Genomic DNA, 19,886 nt, shown 5'->3' with positions numbered 1-19,886 from the left:
CTGTAGAACAGGTTGGCCTCGAACTCACAGAGATCTGCCTGCCTCTGCCTCCTGAGTGCTGAGATTAAAGGCGTGCGCCACCAATGCCCAGCAGGACAAACTGTTTTATTAACCATCTTTAAATACTGAATCAAGTTAGTAATTCACATGTAAAAGGAGAGGGGTGGGAGAAGAGGGAGACAGAGGCATATGAACATTTTCCTTAAGTAGGGGCTGTCACTCAGAACTGGTTTATGTACATCTTTGATATGGAAGTCACAGGCCACACAGGAATCTGCAGGCTACACGACAGTCACTTACTGCCATCCTTTCAACTTGCCTGTATTTTAGTTGAAGCAGCACTCTTTCTGGGGTTAGGCATCTGTTAGCAAATTCCTTAGGAAAAGCAAATTCCATAGCTGCCAGTTTCCACACAATCCACCGGTAGTGATTAGAGACCCAGAGGCTAGAAATAAGCTTTGGATCCACACCTGGAGTGTCACACAGAGCCCTGAGCAAATAAATATACAACACAATAAAAACACACAGTAGTATCGGGTTCCACAAGTATCACTGTTCTTTGTGAAAACCATGCAGTGAGCGTTTGTGTGTACACACCAGTAAGACAATGCTGTGCAACTAAGCATTTGATGTCTAAGTACTGAGATTTGCTAATTATGTACTGAGAGTTAAATAGTTCTGTTTAACTTTTAGTGTTTATGTGTACATTTTAAAACTCCTCATTTTTCAAAAAAAAAAAAAAACATTTTAATGATTCTTTGTGGATTTCACATCATGTGTCCTGGTCCCCCTACTCATCTCCCAGAAAAATACGGAGTGCTTCACAAATTTGCGTGCCAGCGTTTGTGTCCTTCCAATTTTAGTGTATGTTTACCGAAGCAAGCACTAGTACTTATATTTTTAATATTTACTAAAATAAAGAGTGAAAGAGGAAAATGACACAAAATGGGGGAATACCATAAGGGAAACTCAAATTGAACTATTTCTACCATATTGTATAAAAATATAGCCAATTAAAATAAACAAAAAATATACTTCATTAAGTCCCAGGATAAATCACATTCAATTTTCAAGATTTCAAAAGAATGTTTAGTAAACCAGAATACACTTTAAAAGATTCCTGATTAAAACAAAACAAAACAAAACAAAACAAAAAACACAAAATTAGTAGCAACTTTTTAGCTTAAGAGCCATAGGAAAGAGCAAGAATGCTGGAGAGATGACTCAGTGGTTAAGAGCACTGGCTATTCTTCCAGAGGTCCTGAGTTCAATTCCCAGCAACTACAGAGTGGTTCACAACCATCTCTAGTGATGCCCTCTTCCCGAATAAAGGCATACATGCAAATAGAGCACTCATATACATAAAATTTAAAAAAAAATAGAAAGGAGAGAGGGACAACAGAATAGGTGAAGGTTAACACAAAATCTCTTTCTGCACACAGCACCTATAGAATTCTTCTTTTCCAGCCTTCCCTTCATTGGAGGGGATCAGCCATCCACCATCAGCCAGCTGAATGCCCTTTCCAGCACACAGGTCCTCTTTACCAAAATAATCCTGAATGTCAAACTGAAAATATTCCGCATTTTTGCTGTTAATGCTTATGCACTCTTTAGAAACGCCATACATATAGAGCTGTACAAAAACAAACAGAAAAATGTGATAATAAAAGTCAAATACAGTCCTAATAAAATAAAAATCACATATGTCCTAGAATATAAAAAAACTAAATTTATCCAGAATTTTTCATTTAAATACTAAAATAGTCACTATAAAAACTTCACTGGCCTCACTATAAAATGTTCACTTGCCCCTGGGTATAGGTCATTGATAAAGTGTGTGCTTAGCATGTAAAAAGCACTGGCTGTGAAACACTCACAGAGACATGTTCATACACAAACCCCCTCTGTACTAAAAGTATGATATTTATAAACAGCTCATGTATCCAAGAGGTGGCTGCACTTTTCATTTCCTCTTATATCTTCCTCTTGCTAAATCAGCCACAAGAAGGCCCCGTGTCTGCCACCCGCAGTGGTAGGCTGCGCTTCTTCAGCAGTGCATATACTAAACTGAATGCAGCCCAGGTCAGCATGCCCCCTGCATCAGGCAGACATGCCAATTCATCAAATGCTCCGTGGTTTCAACCCATTATGTTGTACAAACAACACGTGCAAGGAAGGGCAAGTGCAGGGCACTGTGAGGAGCTTGTTCTCACCCCGCCCCCATGCCCAACCAAGCTTCTTTCCCTTCAGGCAGAGTGGCTCTGACCCCTTCGATGACTCTTGCACTCAGGCAACTTTCGGCTATGACCTAACCCTTTCTATGATTCAGTCTTCTCGCCTGACAGACGGACATTTCTCAAAAGAGGGTGAGGGCCTCTGTGTCACTGAGCCATCTGAAGCTCTTAGGAGTGCCCAGAGTTTACAAAGCTTCAGTCCACACTGTTATTGCCATAGCCTTCTATTTGGGAATATTCTATAAACAGTAACATCTTCAGTAGACTCAAACATCAGAACCTCTAGACACTACAGGGCCATCAACCACTCACACTTCAAATCAGAGCTGATTAGACTCTTCCAATACCTAGCTCAGAGCACTTCCACCAGCACTATGAGCAAGAGCTGAAGCACAAACAGCAGCTTTGAAGCACAGATCACTTTGGTGAGGGTAAGACATGCCCGGCAGAGGACAGGGAGGCTGCCACTGTAGGTTGATGAGGAAGCAGAATCGCTTTTTCATTTGATCAGCAGTAATTGTTCATTCTCTAAACAAGACAATTTGCAAATTCTAGCTAAGGGCATGAGGTTTCCCTTTGCTGTAAAAGCTGTTAGTACCACAGCATACCTGCTTATGAGAACACGCAGAGGGAAGCCGGCCTCCTACTGCGGCCTGCAGAGAGATCCGAGGCAGAGTGGATGACTTGGTAAGATACAGACTGCCTGGCTGTGGACAGAGCTGATGCCTTTCTTTCTTTTTAATTCGTATATTCTGTAGGTCTCTGGCATTCTGAAGGCTTGTCATTAAATCTGTTAAAGGACAGTTTGCAAAAGTGAAATGGATGTGAAATTAAAAGGCACAGCCTGGCTGGGCCTTGGTGGAGCTTGTCTTTAATCCCAGCATTTAAGGGCAGAAACAGGCAGATCTCTGCAAATTTGAGGCCAATATGGTCTACAGAGCTAGGGCCAAGACTACACAGAAAAATCAGGTCTCCAAAAACCAACAAACAAATAAACAAAAATTTCCTGTCAGTCACAGTAGTTCTGGGTTATGTACCTAATGGTCTTTTTATTTTCTGGGACAGGTCTCACTCAAGCCTAAACTAGCACTGAACTCCCAGAATTCTTCCTGTCCCAGTGTCCTGACTATTGGGTTTATATAACACCCACTGGAATCTGTTCTTTTTTTGAGATAGTGTCTTGCTCTGTAGCCCAGGCTAGCTCCTGACTCAGACTCTTGAGTGGTGGCATTACAGGCCTGAGCACATCATTCCTGGTCCCGAATCACTATTATGTTTGTCCTGTGCGTACATGTGTGTGTATGCACCCATGCATGTGAAGGCCACAGGTTAACATGGAATGTCTTAATCCATCACTCTCCATTTTGAGACAAGGTCTCTGACTGTTACAGAGCTCACCAATTTGACCAGGCTGGCTGCCAGAGAGCTCCAGGAATGCTCCTGTCTCAGCCCCTTCAGCACCGGAGCTACATATGTGTGCCACCACACTTCAATTTGATGTGGGTACTAGAAATCTGAACTCAAGTCCTCATGCGTGTACAGCAGGCACTTTATCCACTGAGCCAGCCCCCCAGCTCCTGGCTTTTGTTTAAAAAACAAACAAAATAGAAGAAAACAAGAAAGTCTGTAAGCAGTTATCTTTGAAAGAAATCATTAGAATACTTTGAACCTAACCTTTGGAGTCAGAAAATCTGAAATGTTAAAAAGGTTCTGAAATCACTAATCACCATAAAAAGGAGGAAATGCTCAGGGTAACATTAATAGGCGAACTAGCTGATCTAGTGGTTCTCAACTGTGAGCCATGACCCCTTCACAATGATTCATAATAGTAGCAAAATTACAGTCATGAAGTAGCAATGAAAATAGTTTTTATGGTTGGGTCACCACAACATGAGTAACTGTATTAAGGGGTCACAGCATTAGGAAAGGTGAGAACCACTGCTCAAATGAAAAGGCGAAAACCAGGACTAGCAGATGGCCCAGCAGGCAAAAGTGCTTTCTGCACAAGCCAGACAACCTGAATTCAAATCCCCAACTCCCTAAAACTGTCCTCTGACTTCCATGTGTGTGCCATGGCTCCTGTACCTGCACAAACACAGAAACCAAGATTTAAAAAATTATTACATAAAACATGTCAAACTAATGTCACCCAATACCTAAAGGCTCTTCTTCACACTCTGTGACAATTCTAGCGGCCTCTTGATGGAAGCTGCCTTTTTTAAATTGACGAATGTCACCGTCGTTCACATCTTCACTGTCTCCATCTCTGCTCTTTTGGTTCTTTTCCTCTGAATTAATATTCTTGTTATTCAAATGTTTATCTCTGTGAAACTGTGATTTCATTTTGAAAGGTGGGACGAAGACTTTGTGGGATTTGCCTGTGACTGAGCATCCTGTCCTTTCATTCCTTGTAGCAGAAACTTTATGAGTCGGCTGGACTGAAACTGTAGAATTGCTTGAAGATTTTTCCAAAGCCGAACGCACAGAAGGATGCCCTTTAGACAGAAGTCCTTGAGCAGGTGCAGTGAAATGTGGACTCTGCATTTCTTGCCTTTCTCTGGTAGAGCTGCGTTGAGGAGAGAGTACTTAAGTCTGTTTGTTTGACTCAAAGTGCGTACGTGCATGCATGCATGGGTGCCTTCCCACAGATCCTCAGTGCTACCCGCCAATCTTATTCTGGTGATTGCTCTGCTCTCCCAAGTGTTGACACCATAGAACGATACCACAGTGTTCCAGGCTTTCACTGTTCTATATCTCTATTGCCAGCCTACTTCCCACAGGAGCCTGTGCACTGTCAGCGTGTGCCCCTACTGCTCTGTACAGCGCTCTCCCACCTGCAGAGGCCTTCCTGCTAGTAATCAGTCTTCTCTGGAACCCCGTTCTTCCAGTTTCCAGACCAACCTCTCTCTTTTCTATTCACCAGCTAATCTATACATTTTTCTAGCACACATTTCTAATTCATTCTAAACGAATTAGAGAGCTTAACTTTAAAAGAATCACCTTTTTCTTAAATTATACTCAATTTACACTAAAATAAAAAAGAAATTACACATATCTTACCAGAAGGGTCCACAGGTAACTGGCTCTAGAGAAATGTGGTGCGTGAACAATCTTCTGTCTTTTATTGTACCTAAAAAATCCCACTCTATAGCATTAGTGAAAAGTAGGTTTCCATTGCCATTTCTCTTTATTACACATTACTGTAAATGTTCTCAAAATTTTGATAGACATTGAAGCTTTCAATGCACATTATGGATACTTAATAAGTAATTACTGAATACACATCATTTGCAAGCTAATTATAACTATAAACCAAAAACCCCACATTTCAAACCTCAGAGAAATCGGTTTTAAATTTTGTAGAGTGGTGTTAGCAATCATTACAGTTAACTAACAGCCAGCCTTAGTATTAACTCTGAAGCTTGGTTTTATGAAGGTTCAGAAGCAAAGCTTTAGATAGTATTAATTCTCAATATGCAATTTGTTCTTTAATCGGGGATTAGCTGAATAAACCATTAAACAGCCACACGATCAAGAATGTAACTATGTAACCATGCAAATGAATAGAAATAATTTACATATTCATTAAGCAGCATTCCCTAGCTTTGCAGAGAGGCCACATTGTAGTCAGTGAGGTTTATCTGAGGCACATACGATTATAGCTAATTGAAAACTTTTCCCAATACCAAGCCACGAGGACTTGAAATACAGTTGGCATTGGCAACTCCTATGGCAATTTCTCTATGGAGACTGTCAAAAAAAAAAAAAGAAAAGAAAAGAAAAGAAAAAGCAAACAAGGTACAATAATGCAGACAGATGTTATTAGAGAATGTCTATAAGAACAAACTGAAAACCACTGAATAAGAGGTGGGGAAAATGAAGAATAGCCTGGAGTGTGACTGTGGTGGATTTAAGACTCCTCCAAGTATACCTTCCTACAGAGTTAATGAATGAGTTATGCAAATGTTTTGTTTGTTCAAATGTAAGATTAAAGAATAAGAAAACTGGGGGCTGGAGAGATGGCTCAGTACTGGCTGCTCTTGCAGAGGACCAAGGTTCAATTCCCACCACCCACATAGTGACTCTCAACTGTCAAGGAGAACCTCTGCACTGCTAGTACATCTTCCTACAGATGCCACCTTAATCTCAACAGTCTATTTTCACATCTAGGCTGAGACGCAGTAGCTACTGTTTAGTTTTTTTTTTTTTTTTTTGTTGTTGTTGTTCTTTGATTTTTGCCATAGGATTACCACAGGTACCTGAGAGAACAACACCAAATTAGTTACTCAGCTTTGGGGATTCAGCAGACTTTTGTCTTTTCAGAAGAGCTGATTTTATTTGTTATTTCTGTGTGTGCCTGTGTGTATGATGCTATGCGAGTGAAGATGACAGGACAACTTTTGGAAGTCAGTCCTGTCCTCCTAAAATATGAGTCATGGGGACTGAACTCATGTCATCAGGCATGGTGGTATATGCTGAACCATTTCACCAGCCCGAGGTTTTTCTTAAACAAATGAAATAAGGTTATGACTTCAAGGAGGACAGTAACAATATTGCTATCTTCGATAGAACTTAGCTTTCAAGCAACAAGTAGAATTTAGGGAAGTTTGTGTCTGGTTCTGTACATTTTCTAAAAAGTAAGACTTTTCAGACTAAGAAGCGATGTCATTGACAAAGGTAGCTAATGTTGGGTACTAAAATTTGTCAACTTGGGCTGGGCGGTGGTGGCACACACCTTTAATCCCAGCATTTAGGAGGCAGAGGTAGGTGGATCTCTCTGAGTTTGAGGCCAGCCTGGTCTACAAAGTAAGCTCCAGGATAGGCTCCAAAGCTAACTGGTCTTCTAGAGGTCCTGAGTTCAATTCCCAGTGACCACATAATGGCTAATAACCATCTGTAATGAGATCAGGTGCCATCTTCTGGCCTGCAAAAATACCTGCAGACAGAACACTGTATACATAATAAATAAAAACAAGAAAAACCAAAAATAAATAAGTAGTCAGCTTACAGCTGGGCAGATGACTCATGGGTGTTGACTGCTCTTGCACAGGACCTGAGTTCATTTCCAGCACACAAGTGAAGGTAACAGAACCTGATGGCCCTGGCCTCCTTGGGCACTGCAGTCATATGCACAGACTCCTGTACAAGTGCGCTCTCTCTCTCTCTCTCTCTCTCTCTCTCTCTCTCTCTCTCTCTCTCTCTCGTGTGTGTGCGCGCGCACACACACACACACACACACACACACACACACACACACAATAAATGTTTTTGTTGGAAAAAAAGAGGAATGTCAATAGACTGTAATGCACTAAGAGGAAAGGAATCAACCATATGTAGTGAGTTGAAAGATGGAGCCAATCAGGACTAAAAAATGCCTACGTTATTGGGTTGCCGAGATCATGTGACTTAAAAAGCCCGACTCTGGGGCTGGAGAAGATGGCTCAGAGGTTAAGAGCACTAGTTGTTCTTCCAGAAGTCCTGAGTTCAATTCCCAGTAACCACATAGTGGCTCACAACCATCTATAATAGGACCTGGTGCCCTCTATGCAGGCAGAACACTGTATACATAATAAGCAAATCTTTAAAAGAAAAAAAAAGTCCCACTTTGATGAAATGCAGTAAGTCACTTACCAGTTTCATTAAGTTTAACGTCACTATTTCATAAGCATCCTACCCTTTGCAATTCGAGCTTTCTCAGTGCCCTACTAGGCATCATAGATGGGCATTCATGTAACAAGGCAAACAAAACAAGAACTGAGAGAGAAGTTGAAGAGCATCATGCAGAGTACTTGTTGAGGGGGAAAGATGAATTAAAAACAAATTTACCATCTGGAGCACTTTTTGAAGGCTTTAAGGATTTTCCTTTATTTTCTATTATCCTGTCAAACTCATTTAATAAGCTTCTTTTGATTGGGGGTTGTCCTAAAAAGAAAATTCCATCCATGTTAATAATTATACCAGTTTTACCTTTTAAAAGCCCATATTTCACTTTTTAAAACTAAAGTACTGACTCATATATGTTAAGCAATGAAAACAAAACAAACCCCCACAGTTTAAGTATTATAAAGTTAAATTTGCTCATACAGAACGGATCCTATAGAATACTTGATGAAGTAAACCTGTTTCTGGCAGGATGGCTTGTAATGAACTGACTTCCAGGCCTCTCTCTGCAATATGATGGGACTAGATCAGAAGAAAAATGGTAACTCTGATACTCTGAGTCCACAAGCTTGTTTAAATCATCCACTTAAGGGCTGGAGTATTAAGATTTGGTATCTATCATGATTGTAGTGCCAGCTGATTCAATACTAAAAAGATTCTTTCTACTCTGAAACACTACCAAAAAACTCACATTTAGGGTTTACCCAAAAGTTCCACTAAGTCACTAGATATACATTTAAAAGATAAATTAGAATATTGTCCAATGGCATTTAGAGTAGGACATGGGGCCAGAGAGATGGCTCAGTGGTTAAGGGCACTGGGGGCTCTCTCAGAGGAACCAGGTTCAGTTCCCATCACTCACATGGTGCTACCCTTTGTAACACCTTTGTAACAGTTCTAGGGGATCCAGTGCCTCTTTTGGTGAGCACCAGGCATGTACATGGTGTACAGATATACATGCAAGAAAACACATATATACATAAGGAACTGTGAATTATCATTATTATTATTATTATTATTATTATTATTATTATTATTTTGGTTTTTCAAGACAGGGTTTTTCTGTGGCTTTGGAGGCTGTCCTGGAACTTGCTTTGTAGACCAGGGTGGTCTTGAACTCACAGAGATGAATAGGGCATTATTTATTAATGCATCTGCATTTAGAATACATGTGAGGGAAGCATGCAAACACTAAGCTCTCTGCATAGATAAGTAATATGTCAGGTTCAATGTTAAGTAACTTACATTTTGTGATTTAAAAAAAATGTAATCAATTAATTGATGGATGTTTCTGACTCAGCTATGTTATTTAACCCAGGCTGATCTTGACTTTAAGGCACTCCTTCTTAGGCTCTTGAACGCTGGGATTACAGTTATTAAACAGCAAGTCTGGCAGCACTAAGCACAATCTTATCTTTACTATTATCTGAGAGATAATGACTACATTTTATGGATATGGGAACAGGCTCAGAATTGAGGATACAGGAAGAATACTGTAACTAAGTAGTATACAGAACTCATTAAGTCACCGGGCTATTCTAGAAACCAGCTTCTAACTGCCAGGATTGGAACCTCTTTACACACTCTGGAAAAGTTAACATTACACCAGCTTTGTTGGAAATCAAACATCCTAGCATCATTTCTTAACTGTAACTATTAGCAATCTCTAAAAATACACTAAAGAGCCTTAAAAGATGACCTGTTGGTACAGACTTATAGATAACAAGAGCAAAATCACTGTCCTCCAAACTCTACAGAAAAAAAAAAAGTCTTTAACACTGGCCTATGAGACTACTGAGGAGAGAGACCAGCAGACCATAGTAAAAGTAAATCCTTACCAACTGCATCAACAGCCATTCCTCTTCTCTTTCTAGTTCTCAAATTTAACAAAGCCTCATTTTGGGGGCAGGTAAACAATGAGTATTTGTCGTGACTTGGTTCAGAATCCGTCAGCTCATCATCTTCCATAAAAGCTTTGGCAATCTCCACCGCTTCTGTTTCAAAACAGTTCTCTGGCTTTTTGTCGAAAGCAGAACAGTCTCCTACATTTGTTCTCACAGGGACATCAGGACAAGTTTCCATTACACCACTTTCTGTTTTTATATTTTGAGGGAAGGTTTGTTCTTTTTCCAGAAGGGATACTTTGGTTCCTAATACCAACCGTGTGTCTTGCTTAAACTGAGAGAGTTGGGGAGAAGCTTCAAGAGAATGAGTATTCCCCAAAGAAGCACTTTCTTTATAGTTGTTTGGTAAACTGAATTTATCATCATAGGTTTTCTGCAATTTAGAGTTTATAGGGTATTCTGGGGTTCTCTTTTCAACACAATATTGAGGAAGTATTTTTGATACACCTTCAGATGTAGGTGGACACTGGAGAGTATGTTCAGTTCCGATCAAATCAAATTCCTCTAACATTCCCTTAACTTTGTGTAAGGCACTTTCTGAAACTGTGACCCGTTTACCACCTGCTGTACTAAATCCAGAGAATACAGATGAATTGGCATTGCTTGCAAAGGTTTTTGGGAGTGACAATACATCCTCAGGGTTATGTGTCACAGAGTTTTCTCTTCTCCCAGAGTGGTCTGATTGTTCATGACTTTCCAGAGACAATGTGGAAAGTAACTGTTTAGCACCACCATCCATCTCAGAAAACACTTGCCTTGCCTTTTCTAATGAAGCGTCTGATACCTGTACAGCTTTTCCACTTGCTGTGCTAAAAATCCCCGGCATGTGTGAAGAACAGGCTGCCTGTGCAAGTTCCCTTGTAGATTTACACTTATCCCAAGTTTCCAAGTGAACAGGTGGTATTTGAGCTTTCTCCAGTCCAGACACACTTAGGTTATGCTGTAATATTTGTTCATCGTGGGTATAAACAGAAGTCTTATGTGAGTTCATATAGTCATCTTCTAAAGAGCTAGGACATATAAAATCCTCTGAATTATCCAATGCTTTCTGACAGCTTGTCCGGCAAGTATCTGGTTTACTCTTTGTGTTTTGCTTAATTGTTTTATCACTGTTATGTGTAAATATTGCTTTTACTGTTTTCACAGTTTCTTGTGAGTGATCTGTAATGAACTTGGATGGGCATACCTTACAATTCCTTGAATCTGCTATAGCCAAGTCAATGGCTACATTTTTATTTGTATGTGGTGAAGAGTTAGTCTCAAGTTTCTGAACACAAATATCTTCATTTACAGTTGGCGGGTATATATTTACTTCTTTTGTAGCATATACACTGGAAAAATTGGCAGTGTCTTCATTCTTCGTGTCTGGCTGAGTATCAGAATAAATTTTATTTTTTGAGAAATATCCTGAGTCATTATGCTTGTTATCACAATGACAACCAAAATGGGATGGACAGCTATGACACATGCTAGGGTCACTAAAGAGGGCTGAAGTTTGATTTTCAGAGACACAATTTATATCAACTTCATTTCTGATACTGTCTAAACTATGCTCACATGAGGCATCTCCAGCATAACCCTCAGTATGTTCTTTTACACATTCAATTTCGGCAGCATCTCTTTTTTGAAGCTTATCACCCAGTCGGTCTCTAAGCCATTTTCTGTCTTTGGATAGAGAAGACTCACTGACACAAGTTTTTCTACCGTGTCCTGTGTCACATGTCAAAGCAGAATCTTCAGTGACTGAATAAGATAAATGACTAATGCAGCAAGTTGTAGGACTTTTTTCTATTTCACTTTCTATGTTTCCATGTACATTAGCTTTAGAAGAGGTACCATTTGATGTTCTGAGATTTTCAGTCGACCTATACAAACGATCACTTTGCTTAGATAGCACTTCAGACTCCTTAGAGAGAAAGCTCTTCTGCATTTCTTCACACTTGGAGGCAGGTATTTCAATTGTCTCACATCCTAATGCAAGTCCTTCTTTGCAGTTCTCTCTGTCCTTCAAGGGTTTTGACCCTTGATGACTAACATACTGTGTCTCATCAAAAAGGTTTTTCACTTTGTCTAAAGATTTCTGCATAATTTTGACTTTTTTTCCACTAGCGGTATGAAAACCCAACAGAGCAGGTTCTTTGATACTTTCTATTTCACATCTAGGATGCTGCTGGAGAGTTGGTAATTGACTGACAGTCCCAACTGGGAAACGTTCTTCAAATACCTTTTTAGTACTGGTAGTTTCCTTGTGATGTGAAATACCCATCTTGTTGTTATTTGTGCCACAATGAAATTTAGAATTCAAAGAATCTGAAGAGATGATCGATTCATCTGTTACTTGATTTAAAATATTCATACTTTTACTTAATGACTCCTCAGAGACTCTGACATTTTTCCCACTTGCAGTCTGAAAGGATATATTAAAATCTTTTCTATTTTGTTCCATCTTACCTGAAGGTAATTGTTCTTTATCTGAAGGTTGAATATAGCATGTTTCCTCAGCTTTCATGACTTCCAAACATGTTAAATCTGATACACATTCCTTAATTTGTGTGTTTTCCTCCCTTACATATTGGGAACACGACTCAGGGTACTTGCTGCAGTGATCAGCAGCACATGGTAAGTCACCATCATCTTGATGAACAGAAACTGTGCCGCTTGTACTTGATTCACTATCCTCCGAGTTTTTTAATTTATAAGGACTTCTTTGAAAACCAGTAGAGTTGTTATCTTCACATTTTGTATTTCTTGCATAATTTTCAGGATTTCTGTCAACAAAAATACCAGTAGTCACTTCGGTATTATTCTGTAATGTTACTTGGCACTTACTAGTTTTCTCATCAAAACTTTTACCACTGTTTTGTTTCCTTATCTTAAACACAGAAGCACCAGAATCATGACGAGCACCTGAAGACAAAGCTCTTGGGTCGACTTTTGTGGAAGTCTCCTCACTACCACTTTCAATGTCACTGAAGAGTTTCACAGCTTTTTGCAGAGCCTCACTAGACACACTAAGCTTTGTGCCAAGAGCAGAACGAAATCCTCGAAACTCCATTTCATTTACATTTGCTAAAAAACTAGATGTATTTTTGTTACAACTGCTTTTCAACAGGCAAGGAAAGCTTTGTCTAAATCCAGCAGAACCTTCAAATTTCTTGCTGTCATCTGTCTGAGCTACAGAGGCAGGATCCACTGTGAGATGAAGACCAATCCTTTTCCACCCCTCAGAAGTAGTATTTATGGCAACCGTCTGTTTTCCAGGCACTTCAGGTATATTATTCTGTGCTACATGGCTTGGCTTTTTGAACTGTGTGAATTCAAACTGACTTCCTGATTCTTCCAAGATAGTAGAAAGTTCTGTAATTTCTGCCTTTTGGCTGGGTGTTAAATTGTGATTCGAATGAAAATCTTGCTTTGAAGGTAACACCTGAAGTGATGTGTGAGTATCTTCACAAGAAACAGATGCCTGACTCTGTGGATGGGCAGACATGGTAGTGACTGACTGCAAATCAAATGTATAAGGTCCACTTAGTATCTCCTGGTTTGCTAATGGTGAGGCATTAACTATGTCAATACAGGTTAAACTAGTAGGATACTCCTCTTCAATATCTTTGAAGAACATTTTGCTTTTCTTAACATTATGTTCTGAAAGTTTTATTTCTTTATTGGAAGCTGTTCTGAAGCTACCTCCAAATTTATGCTTAAAAACTGGATCCAAAAATCCTGGCCATTTGTCTGTATAGTCATTGTTCCCATCTGATTTCACATCCAAGGAGGAATTGAAATCTTTGTCTGTGGTTCCTTTCAGATGCTGCTCTATAGTATTTCTGCTCTTCTTTGCACACTCATGGACTAAAGCTGAGGAATCGGAGTCTTCCATAATCAGTGCATGAGCTGCTTGCTCATCACCTATGTCTCCATCTACTGCTGTGGGAGAGTTGTTGAGATTAGGCCCTTTAGCATGGCGGAGGTCTTCTTCCTGCAGTTCCACAGTACTTCCTAAGGCAGTCTTATTATTTTCATGAGTTACTTGAAAGGCGAAATTATTCTCATTGTCTGGGAAAAGTTCTCCAGAACTCACATTGACTGTTACTTCTGAAATAAAAGGCGTTTCTTCTTGGTCATTTTTTTTGACTGCTAGATTTGTATTCTGATTGAACTGAGACTTCACTGTGGGGGATGCTTCTGTTACATATTTTCCAGGTGGCAGAAGCTCAGGAGGTTTAGAATTTTCACTTAGGATGTGTATTTTATTTCCTCCCAAGGGAATGCTTTTGCTTAATTCAGTATTATCTTTATAACTCTCACACTGCAGTTTCTCTGGCATTTTACATGACACTTTTCCTCTAGAAAGCACAACTGGCTTTGACAGAAGCACCTTCAAGCTAGGAGTTTCTTTAGGACTTGTACTATTGTGGCCATTGACAGGGTCTTCCTGTAATTCAAAGCTAATGCTGCTGGGCTGTGCTGCTGCTGTGTGCTGTCCTGCAGGATGACATGCTGAGACTAAGACTTCTTCTTTTCCATCTGAAACTTTGGGACCCTTTGGATCATATTCACATTGTCTTTCTGGCAAGCACGACAGACAATCAGTTTCCAGGGCTGTATGTGGCTGCAGTTTTTCTTCACTGACTATTGCTTCTTTGTCATGGAGATCCTGAGATATCAATGCATTACTATAACTACTTTCTTTCTTGGAAGCAGTCACAAATGAGGTGGATAAGGACAAAGATGGCTCTTCAGCATCATTCTGTAAACAGCTTCTTTGGAGAGAAGAATCTGATAAACCTAAACATAAGAATACACAGTGACAGAACAGGTTAAAGTGCTACTAATTGCATCTACTCAATGCTTTCCCCATGTTAAAAGTGTTTAAAATAAGAAGAGCAAGAGCAATTAACAGATTCAAAACAGAACCCTTCATAGTCACAACTCTGAAGTTACTAAATTTCTAGATGAAGGGGCTGAGATGCTAGCTCAGTCAGTAAAGGGCCCATCATGAAGACCTGAATTCATGATCCCTAGTACCCACATGTACCCACATAAAAAGCAGGGTGTGGCAGTGTGTATCTGTCAACTCCAGTGCTGTAGGACGGGGAACAGAGGCAGGCAGATCTCTGGAGCACAAGCAACTCTTCAGAACTCTAGGACCACCAACCTAGTCACCAAACCTTTTACATTTTCTTGTAGGGAGATAAAACTGATTTTGGGTGGTGCAGGTTTGAAGGGGTATGGAGGCAACAGGTCTGTCCTCAAATTCCTAGGCTCAAATGATCCTCCTGCTTCAGCTTCCCAAGTAAACACCACTTTGAGTTCTCCAATTTGCACATAATAAACACTTTTAAGCAGGAGCTAAGCAGTCAGGTTCCTAATATATATAGATAGAAAGCTGTCTCAGAAGCCATGAAGCAGGACACATCAGTGCATGTCTGTGGTCCCAACTACTTGGGAGCCTAAGGCAGGAGGATCAGTCAAGACAAAGTTCAAAGCCAGTGTAAAACACAAAAGGGGGACAGATAGCATGATGGCTCAGTGGGTCAAGGCATTTGCCATGAAGCCTGAGGACCTGAGGACTACATGGTAGGTAAGACACAACTAGACAAGTTGTTCATTGACCTCCACACATGCACCCTGTGCCATGCATATGCCCACACACATATGTATAATAAATATTATAAAAAGCCAATACACACACACACACACACACACACACACACACACACACACACACATATATATTTGCATACACACTCAGTGCAAAATGATCCAACAAGTTTGAATGACACAATTCTAAACCCTGAATCCAAAGTCTCAACAATAATGTATATAAATAAGCACTGCTTGAGGTTAATATGAGACCTAAAAGACTACAGAAAGAAAGCAGGTGTTTCTTTTCAAAAAAACTTTAAAAATCACATATTCAAATAAGAGGACTTAATCTCACCTATAAAACTATATATACACTAGAAGAAATAAAGAGGAATACCTGAATTCCCATTTGTAAACGTGAATGGCGCTTCAAAAGCACTTGTTTCGAACTGAGCAGAAGTGTTAGTGAGCTCTGACTTTCTGTCTGCCTGTAGTATTTTTCCTTGATGAGATGCACTGTCACCGACAGAGTAAATAAACTTTCTTCTTTTAGTTTTTAGACTGGATATTAAACCTGTATTGTTCACAGTTGCAGAAGTGTGAGTGAGAGTTGATGGCCAGTTTCCAGTGTCACCTGAACTAGGACACAAAGAATCCTCTCTCTGTGAGGACACAGCACATATTCCCAATCCACTTGCAGAGGCACTGGGTTCTTCTGTAAAGGCTGAGCTAGTCACACTCTCTGAGAAGAGATTACCCAGAGACTCTTCAAGTGGCTCTCTCAATAGGCAAGCTGCTTGACAAGTTCCAGATACCACTTGCTTCCCTGCAATGGAGTTCTCATGTGATTCAAGATGCTGTCCCTCATGTTCCTTATCTACCAGAGTTTTCTCACAGAACATCTTTTCTGGTTCTGGAAAACTAGAAATATGAGGCAAAGAATTTTCTAAAGTAACAGAGTCAATACCTTCTTCCTTCGTATCTATGAAGTCTTTTTCTGAATTATTTTGGTTACAAGAAGAAATAGGAGGTAGAGGTATTTTTCCCTTCTGGGTACCAGTTAGACGAGAAAGGGTTAGCTGAGACCATCGAGTGTCTGAAGACTGTACAACTTCCTCGCAGATTTCCTCATTCCCATTGTCAAAGCATTTCTGGTTTGTCACATCTGGATCTAAGGGATCACTATCTCTTGGGTCAATTTCAAGTGCAAATGAATGTTTTCCATCAGCTCCACTTCTAGTTTCTTCACTTAATTCATCAGTTCTTATTTCACTGAAAATTTTCTTCCTGGTCTTGCCCATTCTCATTTTTTGCATTTTTCTGGTTTTATGCTTAGGAAAACATAATGAGAAACTATCTTCTTCAGAAGTATCTGCAGCTGTCTCCCCATCTTCTAGAACATTTGGTATTGACTGCCTAAGGCAATCTTTGAAGCTGTTTGTTTTGCCAGATGAATCCTCTAACGTTTTCCCCAATCCTGTTACAATTCAAAACAAAAGCACATTATAACATTTATAATGCAACCATATTCTTTATATTATTCTCACAATTCTTCTCAGAGATGATTCATATTAAATAATACACAATTCTGCAGTAAGGGGTTACTATGAATGCTAATTCTTCTTCTGGCAAGTCATTCTCCTAGAACCTGATCCAATGTGCTCAAAGTCTTTACTCAGACTCCAGTCTGTAAAACATCTTATCACTCTGCACAATCAAGGGCTGCCTTTGAAAGTGCTATCTTGCCAGGCGTCTGTAGTGGACACCTTTAATCCCAGCACTTGGGAGGCAGAGGCAGGTGGATCTCTGTGAGTTTAAGGCCACCCTGGCCTTAGAGTGAGTTCCAGGACAGCCAGGACTGTCACAGAGAAACTGTCTGGAAAAACCAAAACAAAGGAAAGTGCTATCTCCTCCTCCATTTAGTAGTCAAAAAACTGTCAACTCAAATGCAGCCAATCAATTCTGTATTACTGCAACTAGGAAGAAAACCCATCAAGTTAGTTTCTATCTTCTGTATCCTGATGTCAGAAGTTGAGAAAGGAAAGCAGTGACATTTCTCCTGAGAAAAGAACAATGACATCAATCAAGATCAGCAGCTCAACGAAACAGGAATATTTACCATGACTAAAAGCTTCCCTCTGGTTTTTGTTCTCGCTGTCAGTCACAGAGGGAACTGATATACCACTCTTTTTCAGACTTTCATTGTGGCTGGAAAAGTAGCTTTTCAAAACCTGCTGAAATTATTTTCAAAATCATTAAATAGTATAACCCTTTCATTGTACACATATATGCATATTACCAAACAGAAAGATGGGAAAATTTTTGTAGAAAGAAATTACATACGGGATCAGGTTTAGAAACATTCCCAAAAGCTTGGGAAAATTATAAATTGTAGTTTTAAGAAAATGCAGGAGAGCTGCATAGTGACACACACATAATCCTAGAACTTGGGAAGCAAAGTCAGGAAGACCATTAAGTTTGAGGCTGGAATGATTTACACAACTAGTTTCAGGCTAGCCAGAGCTGCATAGCAAAACCCATCTCAAAAAAGCCAAAAAACAAAAATAAAAATAAACCCAAACCAAAACAACCACCACAAAACCCAGCTGAGGAGCTATGATGTAGCTCTGATGGTTACTGGGGAAGGGAAAGTCATTTGGATGGAGAGTGGGGCCACTGATGGGTTGCTCATCCTCCAATGCGCAGCCCCACAGCCGCGTGTATCCAGGGACACTAATTGGATTCAGGGGATCATTTTAAGAAGAAAGATAAAGAATATATTAAAGTTGGGAGTGGGTCTTGTTAGGGAAGATCAAGGGGCAACTGGAAGAGGAAGAGAGGTCAAGTATGATCAAAATATACACATGTATGGCCACTTCAGAGAATTAAAAAAAATTTTTTTTGACACAGGGTTTCTCTGTGTAGCCCTGGCTGTATGTAAGCAAACACACACACACACACACACACACACACACACACACACACACACACACACACACACACATTAAAGCATTAAAAAAGAACAACTGAATGTATTCTGATCGAGGAATGCCATGAGTATCACCAGTCTGATGCTGACTTACAGCGGGGGAGTCTTCAGGAAACACAATTCCTCGTGCTTCCCCATCTCGGGCTGTAAAACAGAAATTAAATTTAGCTGTACTGTATTATATTATAGTGTACACCAAAATTAACAACAAACAGTTCTTTTTGGAAATAACTCTGCCTACACATTACTATTTGATAAGTAGCAGCATATCTAAAACAAAATTAAGTGACCAAAGCCAGCAATGAGAAAGGCCAACTTGGACTGAGTTGACTGACTTGTCACATTGTTTCTTCTTCTTCTTCTTCTTCTTCTTCTTCTTCTTCTTCTTCTTCTTCTTCTTCTTCTTCTTCTTCTTCTTCTTCTTCTTCTTCTTCTTCTTCTTTGGTCACATTGTTTCTTAATGCCACTTGCAAGGTGGTAAGAAATGGAGCTGGGCATTGGTGGCACAGGCCTTTAATCCCAGCACTCGGGAGGCTGAGGCAGGTGGATCTCTGTGAGTTGAAGGCCAGCCTGGTCTACAGGACAAGTTCCAGGACAGGCTCCAAAACAATACAGAGAAACCCTGCTTCGAGAAACAAAAACAAACAAACAAACAAACAAAAAAGGTGGTTTGGTGATATATGCTTTATGATAATATTCTCTACAATGGCAGATAAAAGACCTGTAAGGCTGTGACTTCAAAACTGCCCTGGAACTTTACCCTCTAGTTAGACAATGATATAGCCCACAGGCATAATTAATACTAACTACTTCTCAGCTTTCAGCCTTTTTGCTTTATTATTTCACATAAGCAATAAAATGAAATCCAATCACTTCTGGCTAAACGGATCAAAATGAAATGTTATTTGGCTAGAATCATCCCAGCCCTGAAAATTATCCTCTGACCTCACACAAGTGCTGTGGCATTTGCACATGTGCATATTTGCACACAGAATAAAACAAAACCCACAAAAAGAATTATGGTATGAGTATAAACTCATAATTGGAAGAGCAGTACACTGTCTTGTGAATGAGCACATCTACATAATGTGGTTAAATATTATGAGTGAATGTGTATATGAAGTTATCATACACAGATGACACAGCACTAAAATATAATGTGATTCTTTGATAGCACTTTGGACAAAACAGGAGAAAATTATTCTGAACTACAAACACATTCAGCACACAGCAATATCTGAGTTAGCTTTCATGTCTACTTACTTTTTTAATCTTTGTTTTTATTTTATGTGTATGGGTGTTTTGTCTGCATGTATGTATGTATGTGGACCACATGCACGCAGGAGTCTGTGGAAGCCAGAGGAGGGCATCAGATCCCCTGGAACTAGAGATTTGTTTTGTTGTTGTTTTGTTTTTTTCGAGATGGGGTTTTTCTGTGTAGCCCTGGCTGTCCTGGAACTTGCTCTGTAGACCAGGCTGGCCTTGAACACAGAGATCTGCCTGCCTCTG

At 39.8% G+C, this 19,886-nt stretch overlaps 1 protein-coding gene and 1 pseudogene across 1 annotated transcript in view; one reads left to right on the top strand and one right to left on the bottom strand.

Annotated features, from left to right (window-relative positions):
• Brca2 (BRCA2 DNA repair associated) overlaps positions 1–19,886 on the bottom strand; it is a 43,443-nt gene that overhangs the window by 15,228 nt on the left and 8,329 nt on the right. Inside the window, 10 exon segments of the mRNA XM_035443191.1 lie at positions 320–490; positions 1,446–1,633; positions 2,843–3,024; positions 4,391–4,800; positions 5,295–5,364; positions 8,061–8,156; positions 9,734–14,587; positions 15,786–16,865; positions 17,508–17,619; positions 18,472–18,521. Of these exon segments, the coding sequence (XP_035299082.1) occupies positions 320–490; positions 1,446–1,633; positions 2,843–3,024; positions 4,391–4,800; positions 5,295–5,364; positions 8,061–8,156; positions 9,734–14,587; positions 15,786–16,865; positions 17,508–17,619; positions 18,472–18,521 (7,213 nt within the window).
• On the top strand, positions 5,836–5,984 carry LOC113835479 (annotated as a pseudogene).

The sequence above is a fragment of the Cricetulus griseus genome, chromosome 4, assembly GCF_003668045.3.
Source record: "Cricetulus griseus strain 17A/GY chromosome 4, alternate assembly CriGri-PICRH-1.0, whole genome shotgun sequence".
In the NCBI taxonomy this organism is placed as follows: Eukaryota; Metazoa; Chordata; class Mammalia; order Rodentia; family Cricetidae; genus Cricetulus; species Cricetulus griseus.
The sequence above is the reverse complement of the archived record's forward strand: the minus strand, read 5'-3'. Positions and strand labels throughout refer to the sequence as shown.